Source organism: Nicotiana sylvestris, chromosome 6 (genome assembly GCF_000393655.2).
Source record: "Nicotiana sylvestris chromosome 6, ASM39365v2, whole genome shotgun sequence".
Taxonomy (NCBI): domain Eukaryota; kingdom Viridiplantae; phylum Streptophyta; class Magnoliopsida; order Solanales; family Solanaceae; genus Nicotiana; species Nicotiana sylvestris.
This window is the reverse complement of record NC_091062.1, coordinates 99,102,731-99,128,466: the sequence shown is the minus strand read 5'-3', so window position 1 is coordinate 99,128,466 and position 25,736 is coordinate 99,102,731. Positions and strand designations below refer to the sequence as shown.

Below are 25,736 nucleotides of genomic sequence, written 5' to 3'. Positions count from 1 at the left end.
AATAGTCAGCGTTTGCAAAGTTATTGAAAAATAGCTATTATTTTGCTGCAATACGGAAAGTTTCAGCATTATATACTGGAGATCGGTGCACATGTGTATGAACTTCCATCATATTATGCTGGAACTCCAATACGCGGAAAGTTCCAGTATAATATACTAGAAATTGGAGCACCGGTGCTCCAATCTCCAGTATATTATGCTGGACCGGTATATTATACTGGAACTCCAGTATAATATACTGGAACTCCAGTATATTATACTGGAGTATTTTTCCGGATTTTGAACAACATTTTCGTTTAGATTTATCTTTACATGAAAAGTGGCTAAATTTCGATTACTTTTAAAACTGTGGCTATTTTTGAATAACCACTTGTAAATCTGGCTATTTTTTGAATTTCTCCCAAGAATATCTAGTAAACATACATAGCCCTTTGATCAACCACCGGGGGCCAGAAGATTAACATATATATAGCACTTTATTTTGAGAAATTATCTAGCTGTAGTAATATATTATCTCTTCATCAATTATTAGAAAAATTCAAAGTAGAACTTAGAAACATTTTTTTAAAGTAATGTATAATAAAAGGTTGTAAAAAAGATGGAAAACCATCTGAAAATAAATTAATTTTGCTATCTAAACGTAAATTTATGAACCTTTTACAAAAAGACGGAAGTAGAATTTCACACAATATCCTCATTACTACTCGTCAAATTAGGTAATTGGCCAACTAATTTATACAGAGATGGAAGCAAAAAACGAGATTTATCCAGAAACTTCTGGACATCTGTCTGTCTTCCTTGGGTTAGAGAAATATCGAAGCGGAAAGAAATATCGGGAAACTACTTGACAATCCTCTAAGCACACACCTATAAATACCCATCGGCTCCTCCTCCAAGAATCAGTGTAGTTGAAAGAAAATTGAGAAAAGAGTTACTACAAAATTTACTGAAAATGTCATTGATTCCAAGAATGTTCGGCGATCGACGAAGCAGCGTCTTTGATCCATTCTCAATCGACCTATGGGATCCCTTCAGGGAATTGGGCTTTCCAGGATCCAATTCACGGGAGACTTCTGCATTCGCTCACACACGAGTCGATTGGAAGGAAACTCCGGAGGCTCATGTGTTCAAGGCCGATCTCCCTGGGCTTAAGAAGGAGGAAGTGAAAGTCGAGATCGAAGACGATAGGGTTCTTCAAATCAGCGGAGAGAGGAATGTGGAGAAAGAAGATAAGAATGATACTTGGCACCGTGTGGAACGCAGCAGCGGCAAATTCATGAGAAGATTCAGGCTCCCCGAGAATGCGAAAATGGATCAAGTTAAGGCGGCGATGGAGAATGGAGTGCTTACTGTTACTGTTCCGAAAGAAGAGGTGAAGAAGCCAGATGTCAAATCCATTGATATCACTGGTTAGATAGACGATGAAATATGTAAGAACGCTATGATATGTGAGCAAGTATATATGAAATCGAATAGAAGTTGCTCTGTTTTTGTATCTTGTCTGTAATCGAGTCTGTTTTTCGCTTTAAGGCGTGTTTGATTTAATTTTGTTGAAATTCTATGGGGAAAAGGCAATAGTGTTGTAATAGAATCAAAGTATTCTATTATCCTTCAATTCTGTTCGATCTCCCATATTTTCCTTCTTCTGTCTTCTTAACTCCTTTTGGGTATTGGTTTACGTAGTGAAGTCGAGTTTTAAGTTTTTTACTCTTGCACTTTAATTTTGTTGAGTGTCAAAGTAAAGATATGTTGACCTATTAACGAATCCACAATTAAAACTATTACAATCGATTTACCAAATCATGATCCTTTTAATAGGAGAATTTTGAGAAAAGAATTACAAACGCACAATTGCGGGTGCTCATTGGGTTAACTTGTTAGGCGTATCATTCAAAATCACATCAAGCATACATGAAGATAAACTCTGTCGGTGTACTTAGATTAGTTGAAAAATTAAACTAGTTAAATTAGCTGAACATCATTGACGTGAATGAAAAATTCCCTCGTTTGAGGGGAATGCAAAACTTAATAAATCTTTACTTCCTTAATGGACTTTTCAGCTTGCTTGGATTTAGATTGATTAAATCGTGAATTTAGATTAATTGGATCAGAGGATTTTTAAAAAAGGATCAAGGCTTAAGTCCATCATGAGGGCTTGTGATGAACCCTAAAGGTCATCTCTTGTTTTAGAAGTCAAAATTGTGTTTCGAGGCCTTGAAAATCTCGTTTTCTCTCACTTCGTTTTGCATGCACAGTCCGGGCTCATTTCCGTAAAGCTTTTATGTGAAATTTTAGAGAAAAAAAATATGAATTTGGTCATTAAAATTGGTTAAAGTTGACTTTGGTCAACATTCTAGGTAAATGGACCCGAACCCGTGATCGGACGGTCCCGTAAGGTCCGTAATAAAATATGGGACTTGGGCGTATGCCCGGAATCGAATTTAAAGGTTCCAAGCCCGAGAAAAGAATTTTTAAAGAAAATTATTTGCTGAAAAATATAAAGGCCTTTAGAAGTAAAATGATGCATTTTCTTGATGGTACCGGACCCGTATCTTGGTTCCGGAGCACGGTACAAGTTTAAAATAATGATTAAGTTGAATCTGTGGAATTTGGTAAGAATCGGAATTGGTTTGATATAAATCTGACTTATAGTTGAGAAAATTGAAATTTTGACGTTCTTAAGGAATTTCGTGAATTTGAGGTTAAATTCGTAGTTGTTGATATTATTTTGATGATTTGATCGCACGAGAAAGTCCGTATGATATTTTTAGACTTGCGTGCATGTTTGGTTTGGAGCCTCGAGGGTTCGGATGAGTTTTGGATAGACTACGGGGTGAATTGGACTTAGGAAGTTTCAGATTTTTCATCTGGTATGTGTTGCAGGCTCTGATCTCGCAATTGCAAGGTCAGATGTCACAATTGCGAGCCTATCATGCTTGGGAATTTTGAGGACTTCATCACAATTGCGAGAAAGTCTGGCTAGCCTTTGATCGCATTTGCGATCTTCCCCTTCGCAATTGCGAAGTCATCAGGGGTGGTCAGTCATCACAATTGCGACTAATTGTTCGCAATTGTGAAGAGAGCAGGGCACGCCTACCTTCGCATTTGCAAAGCTTGGGCCGCATTTGCGAACCTGTCATCGCAAATGTGATATCTGCGCCTGTGTAAATTCCAATTAGACGAGATTTTCTTCATTTTTCAAACTCCCTCAAACCCTAAACTTTCTTGGGCGATTTTCCAAAGAAAGGTTCTTCTCCAAATCATAAGTAAACAACTTCTAACTTAGTTTCTTCAATCTATAACATCTTTTTACATGATTTCATCTTAAAATCTAGGGTTTTTCATAGGAAATTGGGTGTTTTTGGGTAGAAATTAGGATTTTCAAATTTTGGGGATTTAGACCTCAATTTGAGGTCGGATTTCAAAACTAATTGCATATTTGGGTTCGTGGGTGAATAGGTAGTCGGGGTTTGGTTCGAACTTCGAGTTTTGACCAAGTAGGCCCGGGGTCGATTTTCGACTTTTTAAGGAAAACATTTGAGAATTCATATTCATGCATTAGAATTGGTTTATTTAGTATATATTGATGTCTTTGAATTAATTATGGCTAGATACGAGTGAATTGGTGGTGGAATCGAGAGGTAAAGCGGTGGTTGAGTGTTGAATTACCCGTTGGCTTGAGGTAAGTGTTTGGTCTAACCTTGACTTGAGGGAATAGGAATCCCCGACTTATTTGCTACGTGAAATTTCATGTGTGTGTCGTATAGGTGTGGTGACGAGTATCTATGCGCCACCAAAATTTCCATATTTAGCTGTTTCCTTCCCCGTTTCCTATTATATCATTCCTTGTCATAATTGCTACCTGCTTAACTTTCTATGCTTTAATTGCTATTTGCCATAAATGTCTCCATGCCTAATTTCTTTATATTAACTATTGTCCTCGTACTTGGAGTGTCTAATTGTTTCATGGTTCCGTTTAGTTATATTGTCAGCTTGTGTTGAGTTATTGGTGCCTAATGGTGCACTTTGGTTGGTCTTGTTGTTTAGCCTTCATGGGTGAAGTTCGTAATCGTAGGGATAACCCCTTTATACGAGTTGAAGTGTAGAAATATGAAAATTGAGTTAACTTGTGAAATTCTTGGTATTTACTCTTTGTGATTGGTGTTGATATATTTATATGTTGGGATCGGGTTGCAGGCCGCAACAGGAGGAATAAGTGAGGAAGTGATTGTATGGTGGGATCGGGTTGTACACCGCAACAAGAAGTAATATGGGAGAACAGGTGGGATCGGGTTGCGTGCCGCAACAGGGAGAAATAAGGGAGAATGTTGATACTGTTACTATTGAATATTGATACTGTTATTGTTGGATTTTTGATACTGATGTTGTTTATATGGTGGGATTGGGATACACGCCGCATAAGTTATGTTTCTGGGCATGTATTTATATGGAAAATCTATTACTGAGATATTGAAAAGCTCTTAAGGATCGGTTATAGCTTAAAAGTAGTAGTCGTACAGTTGGATTTCATATTTAATTACTGTCAGTTATTAATTATGTACATTATGTATTTCCTTTCCATTTCGTATAAACTGTTGCAGGTTGTATATGTTGTATGCCCCGCCATAGCCTCGTCACTACTTCGTCGAGGTTAGGCTCGGCACTTACAAGTACATGGGATCGGTTGTGTTGATATTGCACTCTGCACTTCCTGTGCAGATTTCGGAGCTAGTGGCTGATCAGAGTTCGAGGGTGCTACCTTCAGTTTAGGAGACCCAAGGTAGTTCTGCAGGCGTCCGTAGACCCTGGCGTCCCCTTCTATCTTTATTGTATTCTTTTCTTTTTACTTTACCTTTAGAACAGATGTATATTTTTTTTCCAGACCATTATTTGTAGTAATCGTAGACAGTTCGTGAATTGTGACTCATGTTCTGGGTAGATGTTGTATCGGATTTCGTTAATGTTCAAGTTAAACTTTTAAATTGTTTCTTCCGCATTTATTTCTGTTAATTCATCTTGCTAAGTCATTTATATCTGAAAGATAAAGGAAAAAGGTGTAATAAACTATGACATTGGCTTTCCTAGCGAGTTCAATGTTAGGCGCCATCACGGTCCGAAGGTGAAAAATTCGGGTCGTGACAGGGCTATTGGGTCTAATCGCACGCGCAAACGTATGCGGTCGACAAGTAATAAAGCGATAAGAAAGTATCGTTTCCGCGAGGATTTATGATCAAGTATTGTCCAATCTAAGCTATTTATATATTTAATGCTTAAGTGAGTGTGAAGAAGATGATTGTGATTTTTGTAACTAAATTACTATGAACTAAAAACCCAGTAAGAAAATAAGATCGTAAGTAGAGCAAACAAACACTTAAAAAGAATTCAATGAGATGGAAATATTTCAGGGTTATGGGATTAACATTTCTCCTATTGTGTTTTTCGGGTTGATGTAATCACTTGACATATCTAATCTATTGATTAGCAGGGTTTATTATGCTCGCGAAGTTATTTCGACGCTTCTCTCGCCTATTCGATCCAACCTAAGACTATAGTCTTTAGAATCAAACTTGACTAGACGCATGTATATTTCCTACAAAAATAACCAAGTAAGGCAACTAGAATATGTCTATCCTAATCGCGAATCTATTCTCCGATGACCGGATTCAAGAACTTACTCTATTCAATCCTATATACAATCTATAAATAGTACTCTATTTTTAGCTACCCAATAGAATAATTAAATGTGTGAGCACGTGATATTTGCCTCACATGAATTACTCCTACATAATTCCCAAAATTAGATTTTTTCTTTAAATATTTGTTATTTTAAGAATTATTGTAGAATTTTTCTGGTTGTTTGCATTTTCGTGTGCATGTTTAATCTTGTTTAAATCATAAAAATACAAAAAATACATTGCATTTGCATTTAGGATTTAATTTTATATTTTTAGATTAATTAGTAAATTTGTATTTTACAAAAAATGGAAAAAATTACAAAAAATAACTTATTTTTGCATTTTTAATTTTTAGTTTCGAATTTTGGGTATTTTTTTAAATTTTGTATTTAATTAGTTGTGGTAATTATTATTTAGAGTTAATTAATTTAATTTAGTAGGATAATTGATTTAGGGATTAATTTAGGTTTTATTTTAATTTTTTTGAAAAGAAAAAGGAATTTTGAAATAAAAAAGAAAAGAAAAAGAATTGAGAAATAAAAGAAAAAGGAAGAGAATTGAAAAGATTCTGATTTTTGGGCCAAATATATTTAAAATCCCTCATGCCCAAACAATTACACCCTGAAACCCGACCAAACCAGCCCAAAATCTGTTCCCCTACCCGGTCCACCCGTGTAACTCCCAAACGACCCCGTTTCAATCACCTGTGATCAAGACCCTTGATTTTCCTTGATCGAACGGTCGAGAACTAGAGTATTGACGGTATTTAACTGTCTGAACTGCTGCCCCCCCTCCCCCGTTACATCCTCATTCTTCATCCCCTTTAGAGATCGAACCAAACCCTAAAGCTGCCCCATTTTCCACCGTCCTCAGGCCAGCGCTGCCGCCTCCAATCCGCCCCAAATCCACACCCCAAAACCCTCATGGCTTCCTCATACCAAATCCAGTACCCCTTTCCTTTGAATCATCGTAGAGCTTGTCGAATCTTAAATCAAAGGCCTAAACCCTAAAATCCCAAAATCCCAAATCAGCGAGTTTAGTGAAGATTTGAGGTTGAAATTGACCTTATTCGTGTGTTTTCGCTTGAGAACACACGATTAAGGCCCATTTTGGTCAAAATCGAAGGCCCGAGGGTAATTTCAAGATTTGTTCCGCCTGGTTCTTAGGTATTTTTATTTTTCTTTGTCCTTCCTTCATTTTACTTCTTCTTTTGTTTTGTTTAAGGTTCCAGTTCTTCATCTTCTCGCTTCGTCTCTTTTGTTTTGTCTCTATTGTTTTTCATTTATGAGTCATTTCTGCTTGCATGCTTTAAATTAAAGTTATTAGTTCAGGTTTATTTTAATTTCTTTGTTTCTTTGGTGTTATTTTGTTTTTATTTTTGTTTTCAATAAAAGAAGTTCTAAGTTTCCCTTGGAAAATTCTGCTGGGCTCATTAAATTCAGGTTTCATGATTTGAATTTGGGTTCTGTTAAGCAGAGACCCAGGGAAAAGGGTTTCAATCTGTTTGGCAAGCCCAACTCTAGAACTTGGACCTTGAGTCAATTTGACCTATGACCCGTTTGGGTTCCTGGGGATAAAAACAAGGGTCCTAAGGGGTAGTTTATGAATTTAGGCTAGGGAATATAAGTATAACTGGCTGAGGAAACCTCCTGGAATGTGGGGTTGGGACTTATGTGAAAATCTGATTTTTAAACTAAAGGTACTTGAGCAAAAATGAACATTTGAAAAGGATAGAAGTGCAAAACTGAATTCATTTTTCTGTTGCTCTAAGGCTTGCCTATAAAGGCATAGTTTCTTCTTTAGAAAAAAAATCAGAGACTGAAAAAAAAATACCACAAAATTGAAGAAATGACTGAGTATTCTCTCAAGTGAAAATTTGGAATGGGGTCGAGAATCTGAAGCTTGTTGTGCACTGTTCCATTGCTGTTGCAATATTGCTACTGTTGGCTGAACTTCCGATCTTTAACTACAACTTCTTCTTCTATTTGATTGTTGTATTCAGGTATTCACTACACTTCTTAGTGTATGAAAATGGAGGAACATGAAGCTTGTTTGATTGAGCTGAAAATTTGTAACAAATCAGTTGGTCAAATGCTATTTCTGCACCCCTGAAATTAGCTGATTTTTGCATTCTAGTTTAGTTTTCTATTATGTGTACATTTGACCATTTTGTTATTAATTCTTCTTGAGTTTTAAAAGTTTCAGGTAGTTACTCTACATTAGATGATTTGTTTGTTAAAAGGACTGAAACTTTGTTGAATATGGGGACTTCTGTTTCTTCTATATATTTAAGTGCTAAAGAAGCCAATGTAAGATTTAGAAATCTCGTTTGACTTGCTTAAGAATCCCCTGTTGAATCCATCTTTCCAGGCATGTGAATATGTTTGAAAGTTCTACTCGCGATTTATATTCTCGATATGGGTTGTATGTTGAGCCCTGTTGTCGCCTTCGCGCTGGTTATGGAATTGGCGAGTGTCAACTGGGCTTCCAGTCGACTTATGCCTTCTTGCGATAACCAAATGCCTGTTCTATTTAGTGTCAACCAATTAGCTACTAAAGTTTGGTTTAGACACTTAATCAAAATGAATTAGGAACTACCTTGGCCTTTCAATTAATTAATTAGGTCCTTAATTGGCGAGGTGAGCCGTGCCAAATAAAATCTTAAAACGCATGGCTCTCATTTAATTAATTTTAATTCTTAGAAGTCGAGGCGTGCCATTTAGTTAAATTTTCCATGGCCCTCGCAAATTTGAAATTGTGTAGTTGCTTTAGGCGCGCTATTTAAAAAATTACTTTTCTAAACTCGGGTGTGCATTTCATGTGACCCAAATCCAAATCTCAACAACGTTAAATAAAATGCGTCATGGATCGAGGGTGCATTTCATGTGGCGTGGTTCAAAGACGTATTTTAGATAACGTTGAATCTTCATAAAATTAAGTAAAAGCGGTTATTAATTTAAAATTATACCATAGGCCAAGACATGTATTAAAATCCGATAATAGGCCAATTATGATAGTTTAAGCGACCGTGCTAGAACCACAGAATCCGAGGGTGTCTAACACCTTCCCTCGGGTTAACAGAATTCCTTATTCAGAATTTCTAGTTCGCAGACTTCAAAAGGAAAGTCGAATTTTCCTCGATTTGGGATTTTAAAATACACCGGTGACTTGGGACACCAGAAAACAAACTATTCCAAGTGGTGACTCTGAATAAAATTGAATAAATAATTCCATTTCTAATAATGTCACTTAAAGTGGAAAAACTCCCTTATATCACCTCTCGGGGTGTAAAAAGGAGGTGTGACAGCTCTGACAACTCTGCTGGGGACCTGAAACCCAGAACTTTGGTTCAGAGTTCAAGAATTCGAGCTTAGAATAACTGCTATAGTTGGCTTGTTTTATTTGATTTTTACATGTTGAACCTAATGTGATAAATGCCGTTTTTACCGTTTTGGTATTGTTTGGACTTTATATGAATTGTTACGATACCCTCTTCTCTCCGAGTCTTCTAAATCATCTGGGAAGTGTGCACTTCGTGTGACTTTTTTTCTGTTAGAGTCTTATCCAATTTTAGAACGAGGTTCGGACAAGTTACAAAGCTGGTGAAGCTTCTGTATTCCTGGTACGTTGCCCCCCTCGGCTCGAGCTGTCCGCTCGGGTAAGCTAGGTCTAGAACAATACACCCAGATTTTAAACCAAGTACAACAAAACCTCATGTCGGATCCCTAGTAGGAACGTTTGTTGCATCACGTGCATTTGACTTTAGAGACTCAACACAGGGGCTAGGTCTGTCTAGGACAGGTGTCCCGAAATGAAAAGACCATCCTGATGCATTCTACTTATTACTTGTGCATTTATTTGCTTCGGATTTGCATGTTGACCAGCTTATGAATAATAGGAGAAAAGTTGGAAAAAAGAAAAAAAAAAAGAAAATGTGAGGGCTAAGAGAGATAATTGCTTGTTTTTGAAAAAACCAATGTCCAAAACAAATATATTGAAACTCTGCCAAAATTTTGAAAAAGAGAAGAAGAGAAAATCTTGTTTTTTTTAAAATAGTTGGTTTTGTTTTCATTTTTTCAAATTTGCCCGAACTACGCCAGTTTGATTCTCACCAGATGTAGGATACATAGGCAACCCCCATCGGGTCCAACTTCCTTTTTTGTAAAAATAGTGCATAAAGAACAAAATTATATTTTTATTGTAAATAAGTAAGGTGATGTCATTCTTGTCTAAAATAGCCGAATGTCTCCAAAAGGGCGCCGGAAGGCCGTTTTTGCAAGAACAGCCACATTTGGTCGATTTTTCAAAGTTTTGGCCGGTTAGCAAACACAGCCTTAAAATCTTCTTCCCCGAAGTGTTGAAAGGCCGTATTTGCAAAGCCGGATTTTTATGAAAATTTTGAAGAAAAATAGTGTTAACTTTTTCTCGAGTCAAAATGAATCATGATCCTTTAATTAAATCACCCTAATAAATGTGCAGGATAAGCACAAATGAAAATGAACCCTTCGCAGCTCTTGAAGATCCCTTTACAGCTTCATATGTGGTGGAACGACTTAGGGAAAGACAGCCGAGGGACTGTGGTTAAAGTTTTGGGTGGTCTTGTCGGACTTTTGAAAATCAAGCCAAGATTGGATGTGATTGAAGCCTTGATACCTTTTTGGGATACGACTCGCAATATGTTCCGCTTTTCTGATTTTGAGCTCACACCTACGCTAGAGGAAATTGCGGGTTACGTCGGCCTTAGAGGAAACCTTAGAAGTCGGTAGCCGGTGTCACTGAGACCAGTATCTCCTCACAAGTTTCTGGATATATTGAGTATTAGCCGGGATATTCAAGATGGGAATTTATCTAAAGGGTTTGCACTTTCCAATTCTTGTACCAATGCTATGGCAACCCCCAAGGTTTTGAAGCACCGAATACTGGTCTGACCCATGCCGGAAATAAAGATAAACGGGAGGCACGACGGGGTTTGATTTTTATAGTAGCATTCTTGGGTGTTATAATCTATCCGCGAAAAGACGGCAACATAGAATTGGGCCTCGTGGGAATGGTTGATGTCGCGATCAAGAAATCTAATGGCACCTTGGTTCCCTTGATCTTATTTGAGATTTATCGAGCTTTGACCATCTGCCAAGAAGGGGGAAAATTCTTCCAAGGCTGCAACTTATTACTATAATTGTGGATACAGGAACATCTCTGCCACCGTGTCGGGTATATGAACTACGACATGACCAGTTTAGATTGCATCAAAGAATTTGAAAGCCAAGTGGAGGGTGTTGAATTTCTAGAGGGTACCAAGGCTTGGTTTGCACACTTAAGTTCTTTAACTTCGGATAAAATTGAGTGGACGTTTGGATGGCTCCCTGCCACCGAAGTCGTATACATGTCAGCCGAAGTGTGTTATCTTCTCCTAATGGGCATCCGGAGAATCCATCCATATGCTCCTCACAGGGTTTTGCGCCAACTGGGGCAGGTTTCAAACCGTCCCCCATGATGAAGATTTGAGTGGACATGTCGTCGAATTAGGCCCAAAGGCTATATCCAGAAGGAAGAGTTCGCCAAGTTTGGAATGATTCCAAATTTCTCGAACCTAAGACTATGGTGCGGGATCTAGCTAGAGGTGAGGTAGACCCCAATTACATGATTTGGTTCGGTAAAAGGTTTCAGATTCCCGACAGACCTGCTAAGAGACCCCATGTCCAACAATTCACTAGCGACTCGCAGGAGCAATAAGACTGGTTGGCAAAAGAAGAAAGCTATAGGGCCAAGATAAGTAAATTAGAGGGACAAATCAGAGACCTTAAATTTGGAAATAGTATCCAAGCTGCCGCAGATGAAAGGGAGAAGAAGAATTTAACTCAGGAAAACGAAGCCCTCAAAGCTCAAATCAAGAAAATGAGAATAGCTGCTAGAAATTCGAAAAGAAGCCGAGCAAATGAAAGGCTTATAAGCGGTCTGAGAAAGAAAGTACTTGAGTGTCAATACGACCTAGAAAAATCTGAGGCCAGTATAACAAAAGTCCGAGCACAATTGGCAAAGAATGCAGAAGGGCAGGCAGAGTTTGTGCGACAAATGAAAAGAAAATATGAGGGAACAATCACTAATTTGAAGAGAAAACTAACCACCCTTGAAAATGAGGCGGACAAACAGGATAGGAACTTTAAAGACGATAGGGAACATTGATATGCTTTAATGACCCAGATGGAGGAAGATATGCAATAGTTGCAGAATCGAAGCCAACATGATACTCAGGTGCTAGAAGCTCGGAATAAGCAAATCGGGCTCCTGCTTCAGGAAAAAGGGTATTATCCGAGAGAGTGTTAGAGCCATTGCCGACTACATCGTCATGAAATACCACGCATGTGAGAACATGACTCAGACCACTTTCTTCGCTGCAGTAATGACATTTGTCCGCCATATAATGAGCGATTTGGAGCGGCTTGAAGTGGATCTCGCACATAGGCCTATGTCAAGACCGAATGATGTCCCACGGGCCCCAGGAGTCGAAGCACTTATGTACTCATGATTTTTCATTTATCGAGTCTGTATTTCAGTTTTTAGTTTAGAATTTATTTTTGAGTCTGTTTGTAGTTTTTTAAAATTCCAAGAAATTGAGTAGTTTGAAGTCTTTTGTAATAGAAAGGTTTAGGAGTTTTTATTAATGGAAATTGAAAATTCCCCAAAAATTGTTTCTTTAATTTTCGCATTTATTTTCTTGAACTACGTAATGATCTGATTCATGCGGCGTCATGATACGTAGACAATCCTCATCGGATCCGGTCATGATTTTTGTAAATCACTCAAATAAGAGAGGGATGTGAAAGGAAAGAACCGAAAGAAAACCCAAAAAGAAAGTCAAAGAAAAACGAAAAAAACAAGGAAAGAGAGGGAAGAAAAGAGCGGAAAATGGGAATAAAAGCACAAAAAGTCAAGGTGGAAGAAAAGAAAATTGAGGAAAAAGTAAGCAAAGCCGGGATGAAACATGCAACCGTGGCAAAACACGTAGAAACACATTTAACTGTATAGGTGCATCACACCCCAATGTGCGATTACCTATGTGTTAATTGCTTCAAACTGACCGGTTTGTTGTCTACTGTTAAGTTCAGTTTCTATAGTAAGGTGATTGGTTTTGTGGTAGTTTGGCTTCACATCCATACTTCACGAGGTCGAAAGGAAGCGTTGAAATGTCTTTGAAAATTCCTCTGCCAACAGTTCCTATTCCGGAGGATAGTCTAATCTCGGCCATCCCAACTTCTGAGTCAGCAGCTGCTAAGGAAAATAGAATTCTGCGTCTCCGCATGATGGAAATGTGGGACGCCTGGGCAAACGGAAAAGAACCACCAAGTGCGATACCTGAATTCCCTGAGCTATTTCCTAGGGCAAGTGGGACCTCCAACATCCCCATAAGTTATCCAAATACCCCATTGGGATGTCCTACCATTTCAGCCCACTTTGCTGGAACACCTTCTAAGGCTCGACCCCAGGTGCTAACATCCGGTGCGGCTTCAAACATATTCACCACGCCACCTTGTTCAGCTATGGCACAACCTACTTTACCCAGGCCTAGCTTTGATCAATCTTCCTTCATATTACAAGCACCATCTTTCCTAATGGAATCAACCCAGTTTACTACCAATGCTTACCCTCAACTGCCTCGGTATGAGTTTACCGCTGGGCAGGAGAAAACCGCAAAAACCCCTGAACAAAAGGAGATTACCAGAAAGATGAGAAGCATGGAGAAAAGTCTAAAAAATATACAGGGTCTGAGTGGGCAAAAGAGCGTATCTTACGCTGACCTGTGCATGTTCGCACATGTACATCTACCTTTGGGTTTCAAAACCCCGAAGTTTGAAAAATATAACGGGCATGGGGATCCCATTGCCCACCTCAAAGGTACTGTAACCAATTGCGGGGAGCGGGCGAAAAGAAGAACTTCTCATGGCCTACTTTGGAGAGAGCTTGGTCGGCATCGCTTCGGAATGATATATGGATCAGGATATATCTTGCTGGCATATTTGGGATGACCTGGCTCGGGACTTTGTCAGGTAGTTCAATATAACATCGACATTGCCCTTGACAGGAATTCATTGTCAAACCTAAAGAAAAAGTCCTCGAAGAGCTTCCGAGAGTATGCTGTCAAATGGTGCGAACAAGCAGCCAGAGTCAAACCTCCAATGGACGAAACAGAGATGTTCAGTGTCTTCCTTCAAGCCTAAGAGGATGATTATTACCAAAACATGATGTCTGCGATGGGTAAGCCATTTACCGAAGCCATTAAAATTGGTGAAATGGTTGAAAACAGAATCTTGAGTCAGTCTGCTATAAGGGCTACCTCCCAAGCAATCCAAGGCGGGTCTAGAGGAGGAGCAAACCGAAAGAAGAAGGAAGAAACAGCAATGGCAACTTCAAGTGCAAGAAAATCCCGTCCACCCAGACCTCTTTTCTCTGAAAGAACCCCACAACATTACTATCCCCACTAAGATGTGGCTTATGCTATGGTTCCTCATCCATACACAGTGATGAATGCCCAACCCTACGTCAGGCCACAACAACAATTCAATCAGAACTGAGCTACATTTCCCAGAAATCAACCTCTTCACCAAGCTCAGTACAATCTCAGACCTCCATAGAACAACTTTCGTGCTCGGGAACCACCTAAGATGGCAAATTTCACACCCATTGGCGAGTCTTATTCCAGCTTTTTTCCCAAACTTGTCCAGATGGGTTTGTTGCAGCCTGTACCCCAAACTAGGCAGAACCTAGCGTCGCCCGCTTACAGAGCTGGTACTCGATGTGCCTACCATTCAGGAGCAGAAGGGCATGATACAGATGATTGTTGGACCTTGAAGAGGGATGTGGAAAATCTGATAGAACAAAAGAGGATAGTGCTAAAGGACGAAGACTTTCCTAATGTAACCAACAATCCGTTACCGGCTCACAACAACGGGCCGATTATTTGAATGATATGTGAAGATAAAGAGTTTGACCCAGCTCTAAAAGCCATCATTGTCATAGCTGATGTGGAAAAGAAGCCAAAAGCTATCGCGAAACAAGACAAAGGGGAGAAGAAGAGCAAACCTATCCCTCAGAATACAGAAAAGAAAGTGGAAGTTAAAACTGGGGCAGCGCCCTCCAAAGATGTCGTTCTCTATGTTCCTCGAGGCCACAAGAAAGAACAGATATCATTGAGTCCTCCTAGAAGGTTTGATCTAAACAAGGGAGCTAAAATATATGTGCCTAGGGGACCTACGTGGTGCGGGGGCCAATAATTCTACCAAGGCTGAATGAGCCCGTGGTTATTGGCCGCGCACCGCAATGGCCCATGACAGATCCCACTTCCGTTCTATGGAACTATAACAAAGCGGTAGTAACATACAAAGGCAAAGAGATCTCGGGAGATGTTAAGGACAATAACCCGGCTGAGAAGTACCTCAATTTGGAGGAAGTGAATAATGCCACAAAGAAGCGTTTCCTACCTAAGAAGCCAGTGAGTGCTGAAGAAGCAGAAGTGTTCTTCCAGAAAATGAAAATGGCAGACTACGAGATAATCGACCAGCTCCGAAAGTCTCCTACCCAAGTCTCCTTGTTGTCTTTGCTAATGAATTCAACTGAACATCAAAAAGTGTTGATCAAAACTGTTAATGAAGCATACGTATCCATTGAAACCACTGTAGAACAGTTGGGGAGGATGACAGAAAGGTTTTTGCAGTCAATCAAATCTCTTTCAACAAGAATGATTTGCCCCTGGAAGGGGCTGCACACAACAAAGCCCTTCACTTGATAGTCAAATACGAAGGGTATTATGTGAAAAAGGTCATGCTAGATGGTGGTTCTGGGGTAGATATTTGCCCTCTCTCAACTCTGCACCGTATGGAAATCGGTACTGAGAGAATCAGACCCAACAACGTCTGTGTGCGCGCCTTTGATGGCATAAAGAGAGATACAATAGGCGAGATTGATTTGATTCTGACTATCGGCCCGGTGGATTTCGAGGTGACCTTTCAGGTTTTGGACATGGATACTTCCTATAATTTCCTCTTGGGTAGGCCATGGATTCACATAGCAGGGGCTGTGCCTTTTACTCTCCACCAGATGGTGAAATTCAAAAAAGAATATCAGGAGATTGTAGTTCACGGGGAAGATGAGCAATCGATTTATCGGGACCCATCAGTCCCTTGTCTTGAAGCTAGAGAAGGAAGTGAACATATAGTCTATCAGTCTTTCGAGATTGTGGTCGCAGACCAATGTGAAGAAGGAAACCCTTGCCCCCAACCCTTTCTTTCAAATGCATCAATTATGGTGGCCAAAGAAATGATCAGACATGGTTACAAACCTGGAAAAGGGCTCGGGAAGTCATTGCAAGGAATCATCGAACCAATCACTCTAGCTGCTAGTGAGAAGTTCTTTGGGGTAGGTTTCCAACCCACATCAGCTGATGGAAAATAGGCAGATGAAAGAAAGAACAATGGTTGGGTCTTGCCTCAGCCGATTCCGCATTTTTATAGGACATTTGTCAAACCTAAGTACAATCATGAAGAGGAAGATGAGGCATTCACAGCCAAGGAAATTGAAAAAATCTGTGGGGCTATGAGACAGATGTTGTATGAAACCCACATGGTCCAACCAAGGGAAGGCTCAAGCACCGCTGAGGTATTATACATGGGACCCAGTGCTAAACTGCAAAATTGGAAGGCTACTCCATTCCCAATCAGGCAGGAATCTCGGTAGTCCAGTCCTGCCACTTTTTCTGCATCGCGAGTTATTTCAGGGTGTAACTCGGATGTTTTCTTTAGTTTCCTGTCTTTAATTTCCAATGTAAACCCTGTTATCTTCAAATTCAATGAAATGAAATCAATATTTCATCGTTCATCTCTCTACTCTTTCTGATTTGTGTTATTTTTCTCTCTTATTTTGCTTTCAGTTCTAATAATGCTGCTTTAAATAACATGACATGCTTGCGGACTTCATGCCCAGATCCAAACACACTGTCTAACTGTGAAATAATGAACCAAGAACCGGAATATGATGAAGAAGAGGCTTTTAGGGAAATAAATCGAGAATTGGAACAATTTGAGAATAGACCTAAGCTGAACCTAAATGATATTGAGTAGGTTAATTTGGATAGTTCCGAAGAAGTCAGGGAAACCAAGATAAGCATTCACACAGATGAAAAAACCCGGGATGCATTGATTCAACTCTTGTTTGAATTCAAAGATGTGTTTGCTTGGTCATACGATGACATGCCAGGACTAAGTGTTGATTTGGTGGTTCATAAGTTACCAACTTACCCCGATTGCCCCCCTGTCCAGCAAAAGAAAAGAAAGTTTAAAACCGATATCAGTGACAAGATTAAAGAAGAGGTCACAAAACAGTTGAAAGCGGGGGTGATCCGAGTGGTTCGATACACCACATGGTTAGCCAATGTAGTTCCAGTGCCAAAGAAAGACGGGAAAACCCGGGTGTGTGTGGATTACAGAGATTTGAACAAAGCAAGTCCTAAAGATAACTTCCCTTTGCCAAACATCCACATCCTTGTTGATAACTACGCCAAACATGAGATACAGTCCTTCGTGGATTGTTATGCAAGATATCACCAGGTGTTGATGGATGAAGAAGATGTAGAAAAACAACTTTTACCACACCATGGGGCATATACTATTATAGAGTCATGCCTTTTGGTCTGAAGAATGTCGGGGCAACTTACATGAGAGCCATGACTGCCATTTTTCATGACATGATGCACCAAGAGATAGAGGTGTATGTGGATGACGTGATCATCAAGTCCAGGACCCAGGATGACCATGTTCGGGACTTGAGAAAATTCTTTGAGCGGCTGCGTAAATATGATCTGAAGCTAAACCCAGCTATTGGGGTTCCATCTGGCAAACTTTTGGGATTCATAGTCAGTCGGAGGGGCATCGAGTTAGACCCAACAAAGATAAAGTCCATTCGAGATCTGCCTCATCCAAGAACCAAGAAAGATGTTATGAACTTGTTGGGAAGATTGAACTACATCAGCCGATTCATTGCCCAGTTGACGTCTACATGTGAACCCATCTTCAAGCTGCTAAAGAAAGATGCAACAATCAAATGGACAGACAAGTGCCAAGAAGCTTTTGACAAAATCAAAGAATACTTGTTGAACCCGCCAGTCTTGGTCCCACCTGAACCTGGAAGGCCTATGTTCTTGTATTTGATAGTCTTGGAGAATTCTTTTGGATGTGTCCTCGGGCAACATGATATGACCGGGAGGAAAGAACAAGCAATCTACTATTTGAGCAAAAAGTTAACAAGCTACGAGGCTAAATATACTATGTTGGAAAGGACTTGCTGCGTTCTGACCTGGGCAGCTCAAAAGCTGAGGCATTACTTGTTGGCCTACACCACTTATCTCATCACCAGGTTGGACCCTTTAAAATACATATTCCAGAAACCAATGCCCACGGGAAGGTTAGCAAAGTGGCAAATCCTACTCACTGAATTTGACATAGTCTACATCACTTGAACGGCAATGAAAGCCCAAGCGTTAGCAGATCACCTGGCAGAAAACCCGGTTGATGATGAATACCAACCTTTGAGCACCTATTTCCCGGATGAAGAGGCAAATTCAGTTGAGGCAATATCCGAAGATACTAATGCTTGGAAAATGTTCTTTAATGGAGCGGTAAACGCAAAAGGTATTGGAATTGGGGCAATCTTGATCTCACCCACTGGTCAGCATTATCCAGCCACAGCCCGGCTTCGATTTTTCTGCACAAACAACACTGTCGAGTATGAAGCCTGCATTATGGGTATGAATATGGCAATTGACCAAGATGTCGAAGAATTGTTAATCATGGGAGATTCGGATCTAATTATACGACAAGCCCAAGGAGAATGGGAGACTCGAGATGTCAAACTTATTCCCTACAGGAAACGTGTGGAAGATCTTAGCAAGCGGGTCAAGTCAATAGAGTTCAGGTACATCCCTCGTTGTCACAATGAACTGGCCAATGCACTTGCTACTTTGGCCTCGATGCTTCCATACCCAGGCAATGCCCATATTGATCCATTGGAAATCCAAATCCGGAAAAGGCACGGTTACTGTAATAGGATTGAGGCAAAACCAAATATTCAGCCATGGTATCACGATATCAAAAGATTTCTGAAAACTAACGAATACCCCGAGCAAGCCAATGGAGACCAAAAGAGAACCATTAGACGGTATGCAAGTGGGTTTTTTCCTGAGCGGTGATGTCTTGTACAAAAGGACTTTGGATCTCAACTTGTTAAGATGTGTCGATGCCAAAGAGGCCGGAAAGATCATGTATGAAGTGCACGCCGGAGTGTGCGGACCCCACATGAACGGGTATGTTTTGGCAAAGAAAATCCTTCGAGCGGGCTATTACTGGATGACTATGGAAAACGACTGTTTCAGTTTCGTCCGGAAATGTCACCAATTCAGGTGCACGGTGATTTGATTCATGCACTGCCTACGGAACTGCATCCCATGTAAGCACCTTGGCCGTTTTGCTTAGGGCATGGATGTCATTGGGCCGATTGAGCTGAAAGCTTCAAATGGGAATAGATTCATATTGGTCGCTATCCACTACTTCACAAAGTGGGTTGAAGCAATTACTCTCAAATCTGTTACCAAGAAAGTTGTAGTAGACTTCGTATATTCCAACCTCATCTGCCGTTTTGGTATTCCTGCAACTATCATTACGAATAATGCTGCAAATTTGAATAGTAATTTTATGAGGGAGATATGTGAACAATTCAATATAACACATCGGAACTCTACTCCTTATTATCCCAAAGCCAATGGTGTCGTCGAAGCAGCAAACAAGAACATCAAAAAGATTTTAAGAAAGATGATTCAAAGTTCCAAGCAGTGGCATGAAAAGTTGCCTTTTGCATTATTTGGGTATCACACTACTGTGCGCACATTGGTCGGAGCAACCCCGTACCTTTTGGTTTATGTCACTGAAGTCGTAATACCCACGGAAGTTGAAATCCCTTCTCTCCGGATCATTGTTGAAGCTGAAATTGAAGACAGTAAATGGGTCAAAACCCGTTTGGAATAGTTAACCCTGATCGATGAAAAGCAGATGGCCGCAGTCTGCCATGGGCAGTTGTATCAACAAGGAATGGCCTGTGCCTACAACAAGAAAGTGCGGCCTAGAAACTTCTAAGTGGGGCAAATCGTTTCAAGGCGTATTCTTCCCCATCATCAGGAAGCGAAAGGAAAATTTGCTCCTAACTGGAAAGGTCTATACATTATCAGAAAATTGTTGCCAAAAAAGGCATTGTATCTGGGAGACTTTGAAGGGAATGACCCAGAAACAGTTGTGAATGCAGATGCGGTCAAAAGGTATTATGTCTAATCCTTCTGTAACAATAGCATTATCCGATTGGGACGACAAAGGCTTTCATTCCCGCTACCCCAAACACTCCAATCTTTTTTTAACCCTTTGAGCCGGTTACCTTTCTTTCTTTATCCTCTTTGGAACTCGAAGACGCTTGTAACAAAAAATGAAGATAAGAAAATGAAATGAAAAAAAAACAGAAAAACAAAAACAAAATGTTTTCCCTGAACTACGTTCGACTTGATTCTAAAAGAATACGTAGGCAGCCTCTCTCTCGGGTTCAGTCACACCAAAACAAAAACCCAAGTTCCCCCCGTAAATGAAACTGGGGCAGATGTTGTGATGGTTCGGCGATGATCCCGCCTGAACAGTTCCAAAGTTGTAGTTCAATCCAAATTCTTTTTACCCAAACCTTGTTCAAGTCCTTCCGATCAATCGGTGAAAGGTTTTCAAAATCGGAGAATGCAGTTGTTTGGATCCGACGCAACCAGGATGAGAGAAATAAAATAAGAGAGTCTTATTGGTGAAAACCTACGAGCACCGTAAGGCGATGGTGAGCAGAGAAACTGAAAATGAGAGAGTCTTATTAGTGAAAACTCGTAAAGAGCACTATAAGGCGATAATTAGAAGAGAAATGAAAAAGGTCAATTAGAGAAAACCCATAAAGGGCGTCGTTGATCGAAAAGAAGAAACCTTTCACCACCATTGGTATTGAAAGAGTCTTGACAAGGTTTCTCGATTTCAAAAAACACGGGCGCAATAGGTTTATGAGAGGTTGGATAGTTGTGCAGATCGGGTATCCAGTCTAAGAAGCATGTCATGTCTATTGAAGTCCGCATGCACCCTAGATAAGTCTTTCTTTCCTCCCCGAAAGGGACACTTCTCTTTAGATTCATTTTCTTGTCCTTTGGTTACTTTTACTTGAATCCCTTTAGGTCTAACACTATTTTCCGAGACTAATACAAAGAAAAGGTGGCAAGATTGGTTTTACAGGGTTCTGCCTAATAAAAGCCAAATCCAAAGAAAAGTACCCAGCCTCAGCAAGTGCATCAAGTCAATTCCGACTGGCCATGATAGCCGATGCTCTGAAATCAGAGTTATTGAAAATGAAAAGAAATCCAAAGTCAAAAGCCCCTAGAGGCAGAACAAAATGAAAGGGCCAAAGCCCCATGCGGGTGAGCCGTTGTGAGAAATTTTGAAAAGTTGAGTTCCTAAGTTTTAAGAGAGAGATCAATCTTCAAAAATGCGAGCAAGCAGCAGAGGTTCTCACCAAAAGAGTTGGGCCGAGATCAAGTGATCAAAAACGATCAAGGCCACAAAACCAACCACCGTTTCAAACTAACAATTATTCTTTGTTTGAAAATTGAAACAGGTGCAATCCAAAGCAACCGTGCAAGCAACAGGTGCACCAAAAAAGGGAAAAAAGAGATGCGCAAGAGCTAGAAACAACCCTGCAACAATAATCAACCCAAAAGGGAAGTTCCCCCCCCCCCAAATTCTTTCCTGCATTTTTACTAAAAAATGAAATGAAAAAAAAGAAATAAGAAGAAAATTCAAAAAATGATAGCTTAGGATTTCCAACCTCAATCTTTTACGCTTTTGCCAAGTTTAGGTCTCAAATCCCTAAGTTGAGTTTTATAGACATAGGGCCTCCATTCCCTAGTCGCCTTTTGCCAACATTAGGGCTCCAATCCCTGAGTTGAGATTTTAGACATAGGGCCTCCATTCCCTAGTCGCCTTTTTGCCAACATTAGGGCTCCAATCCCTGAGTTGAGATTTTTAGACATAGGGCCTCCATTCCCTAGTCGCTTTTTTGCCAACATAGGCTCCAATCCCTAAGTTGAGATTTTTAGACATAGGGCCTCCATTCCCTAGTCGCCTTTTAGCCAACATAAGGGCTTCAATCCCTAAGTTGAGGTTTTTAGACATAGGGCCTTCATTCCTTAGTCTCCTTTTTGCCAACATTAGGGCTCCAATCCCTAATTTGAGATTTTTAGACATAGGGCCTCCATTCCCTAGTCGCCTTTATTGCTAACATTAGGACTCCAATCCCTAAGTTGATAGTTTTAGACATAGGGCCTCCATTCCCTAGTCGCCTTTATTACCAATATTAGGGATCCAATCCCTAAGTTGAGATTTTTAGACATAGAGCCTCCATTCCCTAGTTACCTTTTTGCCAATATTAGAGCTCCAATCCCTGAGTTGAGACTTTTAGACATAGGTCCTCCATTCCCTAGTCACCTTTTGCCAACATTAGGGCTCCAATCCCTAAGTTGAGATTTTTAGACATAGGGCCTCCATTCCCTAGTCGCCTTTTGCCAACATTAGGGATCCAATCCCTGAGTTGAGATTTTTAGACATAGGGCCTCCATTACCTAGCCGTCTTTTGCCAACATTAGGGCTACAATCCCTAAGTTGAGATTTTTAGACATAGGTGTAAAGCCCCAGAAAATTTTGCTTAGTAATTTAAGATTTCGTGGTGCCAAGGTAGGCTAATTATTTTATCTTGCGTGCAAATGAGGATTAATGATATTATGGATATCATGTGGATATGGTAATAAGTGTATAAGTCTTATTATAATTGATTTAGGGTCTAAGGAGAAGCCTAAGTCTAAGACAAGTTGGAGAATTACCAAATAGACTAAAGTTGTAAATGAGTATGCACAAGACCTCACTTTGGACAAGTATATCTCTGTTTATATAAGGTTTTGTGCGATGCACAACTTATCAAATGAAAGGACTTTGAGTCTAGTTTCCAACTCTTTAAACCATTTGTCATTCGGACACTCATACCAGAAGTTATGACCAAATTACCAAAAGCAGCACAGAATTTTACATTATCGCGGCACCCCATGCGGTGCCCCATGCGGCGCGCCTGTGGGGAGGTACAGAGAGCATCCAAAACCGTTTTTTGAGAACTTTTTTCATAACCGTGGCGCCCCACGTGGCGCGGCTATACAAAAACGGATTTTTTGTTATAAAACAACCTCATTTCGTCAAATAGATGGAAGGGACCATTTATTGAGCAAAAATAAGATACTTTTAGAGAGAGAGAATGCCCTAGAGTGGGAAAGTGTTCCTCATCAATTCTTCTACAACTCTTGCTAAAATTATGAAGGATTAACAAGGAAAACCACACTAGGTCTTCATCCTTGAGGTAAGATTCTATACCCTAACCTTTAATTTCGAATTTTAGCTAAAGACAGGTAATTATCAAGAATATTTGTGGGTATTGGAGTTGTTATCCTGTTTGCATGTGTTGTCAAGAGGTGTAGGAATATGGTTGAGCTAAATATGAAAAAGTATGGGTTGTGGGTTGATGAAATCCTCTATAAAAGGACCATAAAGATTTAACGCTCATATGGTGTTTGATAAAGTGCTCAAATGAGCTAGAATTATGAATATCTTCCTAATTTGTGTCCAATTTTGTTATGTCTCGAAGTAGATGGGCATTGATAGAATTTCCGGAATGTTGTAGTAACTTAATGAAAAGCTCTTTGAGGTATGTATGGCTAAAACCCCTTTTATTAGAAATTGAGCTCTGTTGGCGTTTACGAAAGTGTGGTAAGATTTGAATTGGTTAATGTATTGATTGTTATTGCGCATTAATTGATTTGCAATTAACTACACATATACGTGAAGGATGTGCCTCAATGTGAGTAGTGTACCATTCTTGATAATTAGAGAAGTATGAAGAATAAAATTATGTGTTGAAATGCTTAGGCTATAAGCCAAGATAGAAACTGAGAATTAGTCATGCTAGCTATGTGCCCACTTACCTGTACTGCAACTTGAATTACTTTTGTATATGCCTATGATCACAACTTTCAAGATGAATACTGAAAATGGAAAACGATGTGATAATGGTGGCCATGAGTGCCAAGGAATTGATATGATATATATATATATATATATGAAATAAAGATTCAGATGTGATGGCTAATGAGAAAGGAACAATGCCTAGATAAGGCAGCCTAGCCGATCGGACACCATGCTGCACACATGGTGGTAATGTGCTGATATTGAATTCCGGATAAGGGAAATGAAATAGTGATTGAGATATATGCCTCCAATGAGGTAACCTAGCCGGTCCGGTTGTGATCGGACTCCGCTTAAGATAGCGATGGTATTGAGAACAGTGATGAAAATATGAAAGAAATGCCCCAAACTATATTTTGGAAATTATATGAAGGATTGAATGAATTGAATATTTGATTTACTCATGTGATTTACTTGTACTTGCTTGATAGTTCTTTCTAGTAAAATGGTGTTTAGTTATACATACTAGTGCTCTTCGATGGCACTGACGTCCCTTTTGCCGGGGCGCTACATTATTTTATGAATATAGGTGGATCTACTGCGGATAGTGCCAATCGCGCATAGCGGAGTACCTTATTCTCAAAGTCTTGGTGAGCCCCTTTATCCTTCAAGGGGTTATATTGTACATCTTCTTATTTTGGACTTTCACTTTTGATGTATAGCCGGGGCCTTGTTGCCGGCATTGTTATCACGTCTTTTGTATTCTTAGAGGCTCCATAGACGTTTGTGTGGGTTATGTATGGGTATTGGATAGGTCAATGGACCATGTTGTAACCTTGTACTCTTGCTTTCTTCTACATTATAACTTGTATGGAACCTTGGAAGTTTAACCATGTTTTAAATGTTGTGATATAAAATGAACTAAGATGTTGAATGTACTATCTTTTCTAGTTTAAATAAAGGTAAGCATGGCTTCCTTATTCCTATCGAGTTGGGTAGATAGAGGTTGATAAGTCTTGCTCAGTTGGGTTCACTCGATTGAGCACCGGTCGCGCCTCCCGAAGTTGGGCCATGACAAACTTGATATCAGAGCCTAAGGTTTTAAAGTGTCCTAGGATGTCTCAGAGCTGTGTCTAGTAGAGTCCTTCTTATCGATGTGTTGTCGACCATATCTATAATTTGGAAGCTACATGGACATTTAGGAATATTACCCTTCTTCAACACTCCAGATCGTGCGATAAAGCTTGACTATAAGATTGTCTTCTAACTCGTGTGTTGAGATTCGAGATAAGTTTAAACGCTCTTTCGTCTATTTCAAGTAATGTTGTCATGTGGAATGACCAATGGGAAAGGCCTGAATATTAATGAGATAGCACGTGTATCATGTTGAACAAATTGTATGGATATATGAGATACGTACATAGTACCAGAAGCATACTTTATATGAGAAAAATGTTTAAATTGATCACCCACCTCCAAAGAGATATTGACTTGATAAATGAGATGCGAGCTTATATGGCACCTGTTGATAGTGTGGGAAGCATGTATATGATCCTAAGGTGTAAAAGAAAAATTTGTTATATAAGCATGTGATATATGTAAGGCATGACCAGGAGAGTAATGACAAACATGTAGGTCTCTCACGGGAGACAAGAAGTCATGAAATGAGAGTCAATTGAACCCATAATGAGAAGACCCTTATGCTATGAATGTTATAAGAATCCCATAAGTGTATGAAGTTGTGTTACACTCCTAAAGGATATTGACATGAGAAATTGGAATCCCAAGGCCGTATGGTTGAATAAGAGTAGAGAACTTATGAGGTTAATACAATGCTGACTTCAATCTCCCTAATAGTCGAACATATATGTGAGGGATAGAGATATGAAACATATGTCCATGAAGTTGCTAAATTCAAGACTTGTGTCAAAATCCGGGGTATTCGCCCTAAGTG

At 39.7% G+C, this 25,736-nt stretch overlaps 1 protein-coding gene across 1 annotated transcript; it reads left to right on the top strand.

Annotated features, from left to right (window-relative positions):
• The first annotated feature begins 746 nt into the window (after nucleotides 1-746).
• Nucleotides 747-1,632, top strand: LOC104213642 (17.6 kDa class I heat shock protein). The gene has a single exon (XM_009763174.2). The coding sequence runs from the start codon at nucleotides 953-955 to the stop codon at nucleotides 1,412-1,414; it is 462 nt and encodes a 153-aa protein (XP_009761476.1). The 5' UTR covers nucleotides 747-952; the 3' UTR covers nucleotides 1,415-1,632.
• Nucleotides 1,633-25,736: the final 24,104 nt, after the last annotated feature.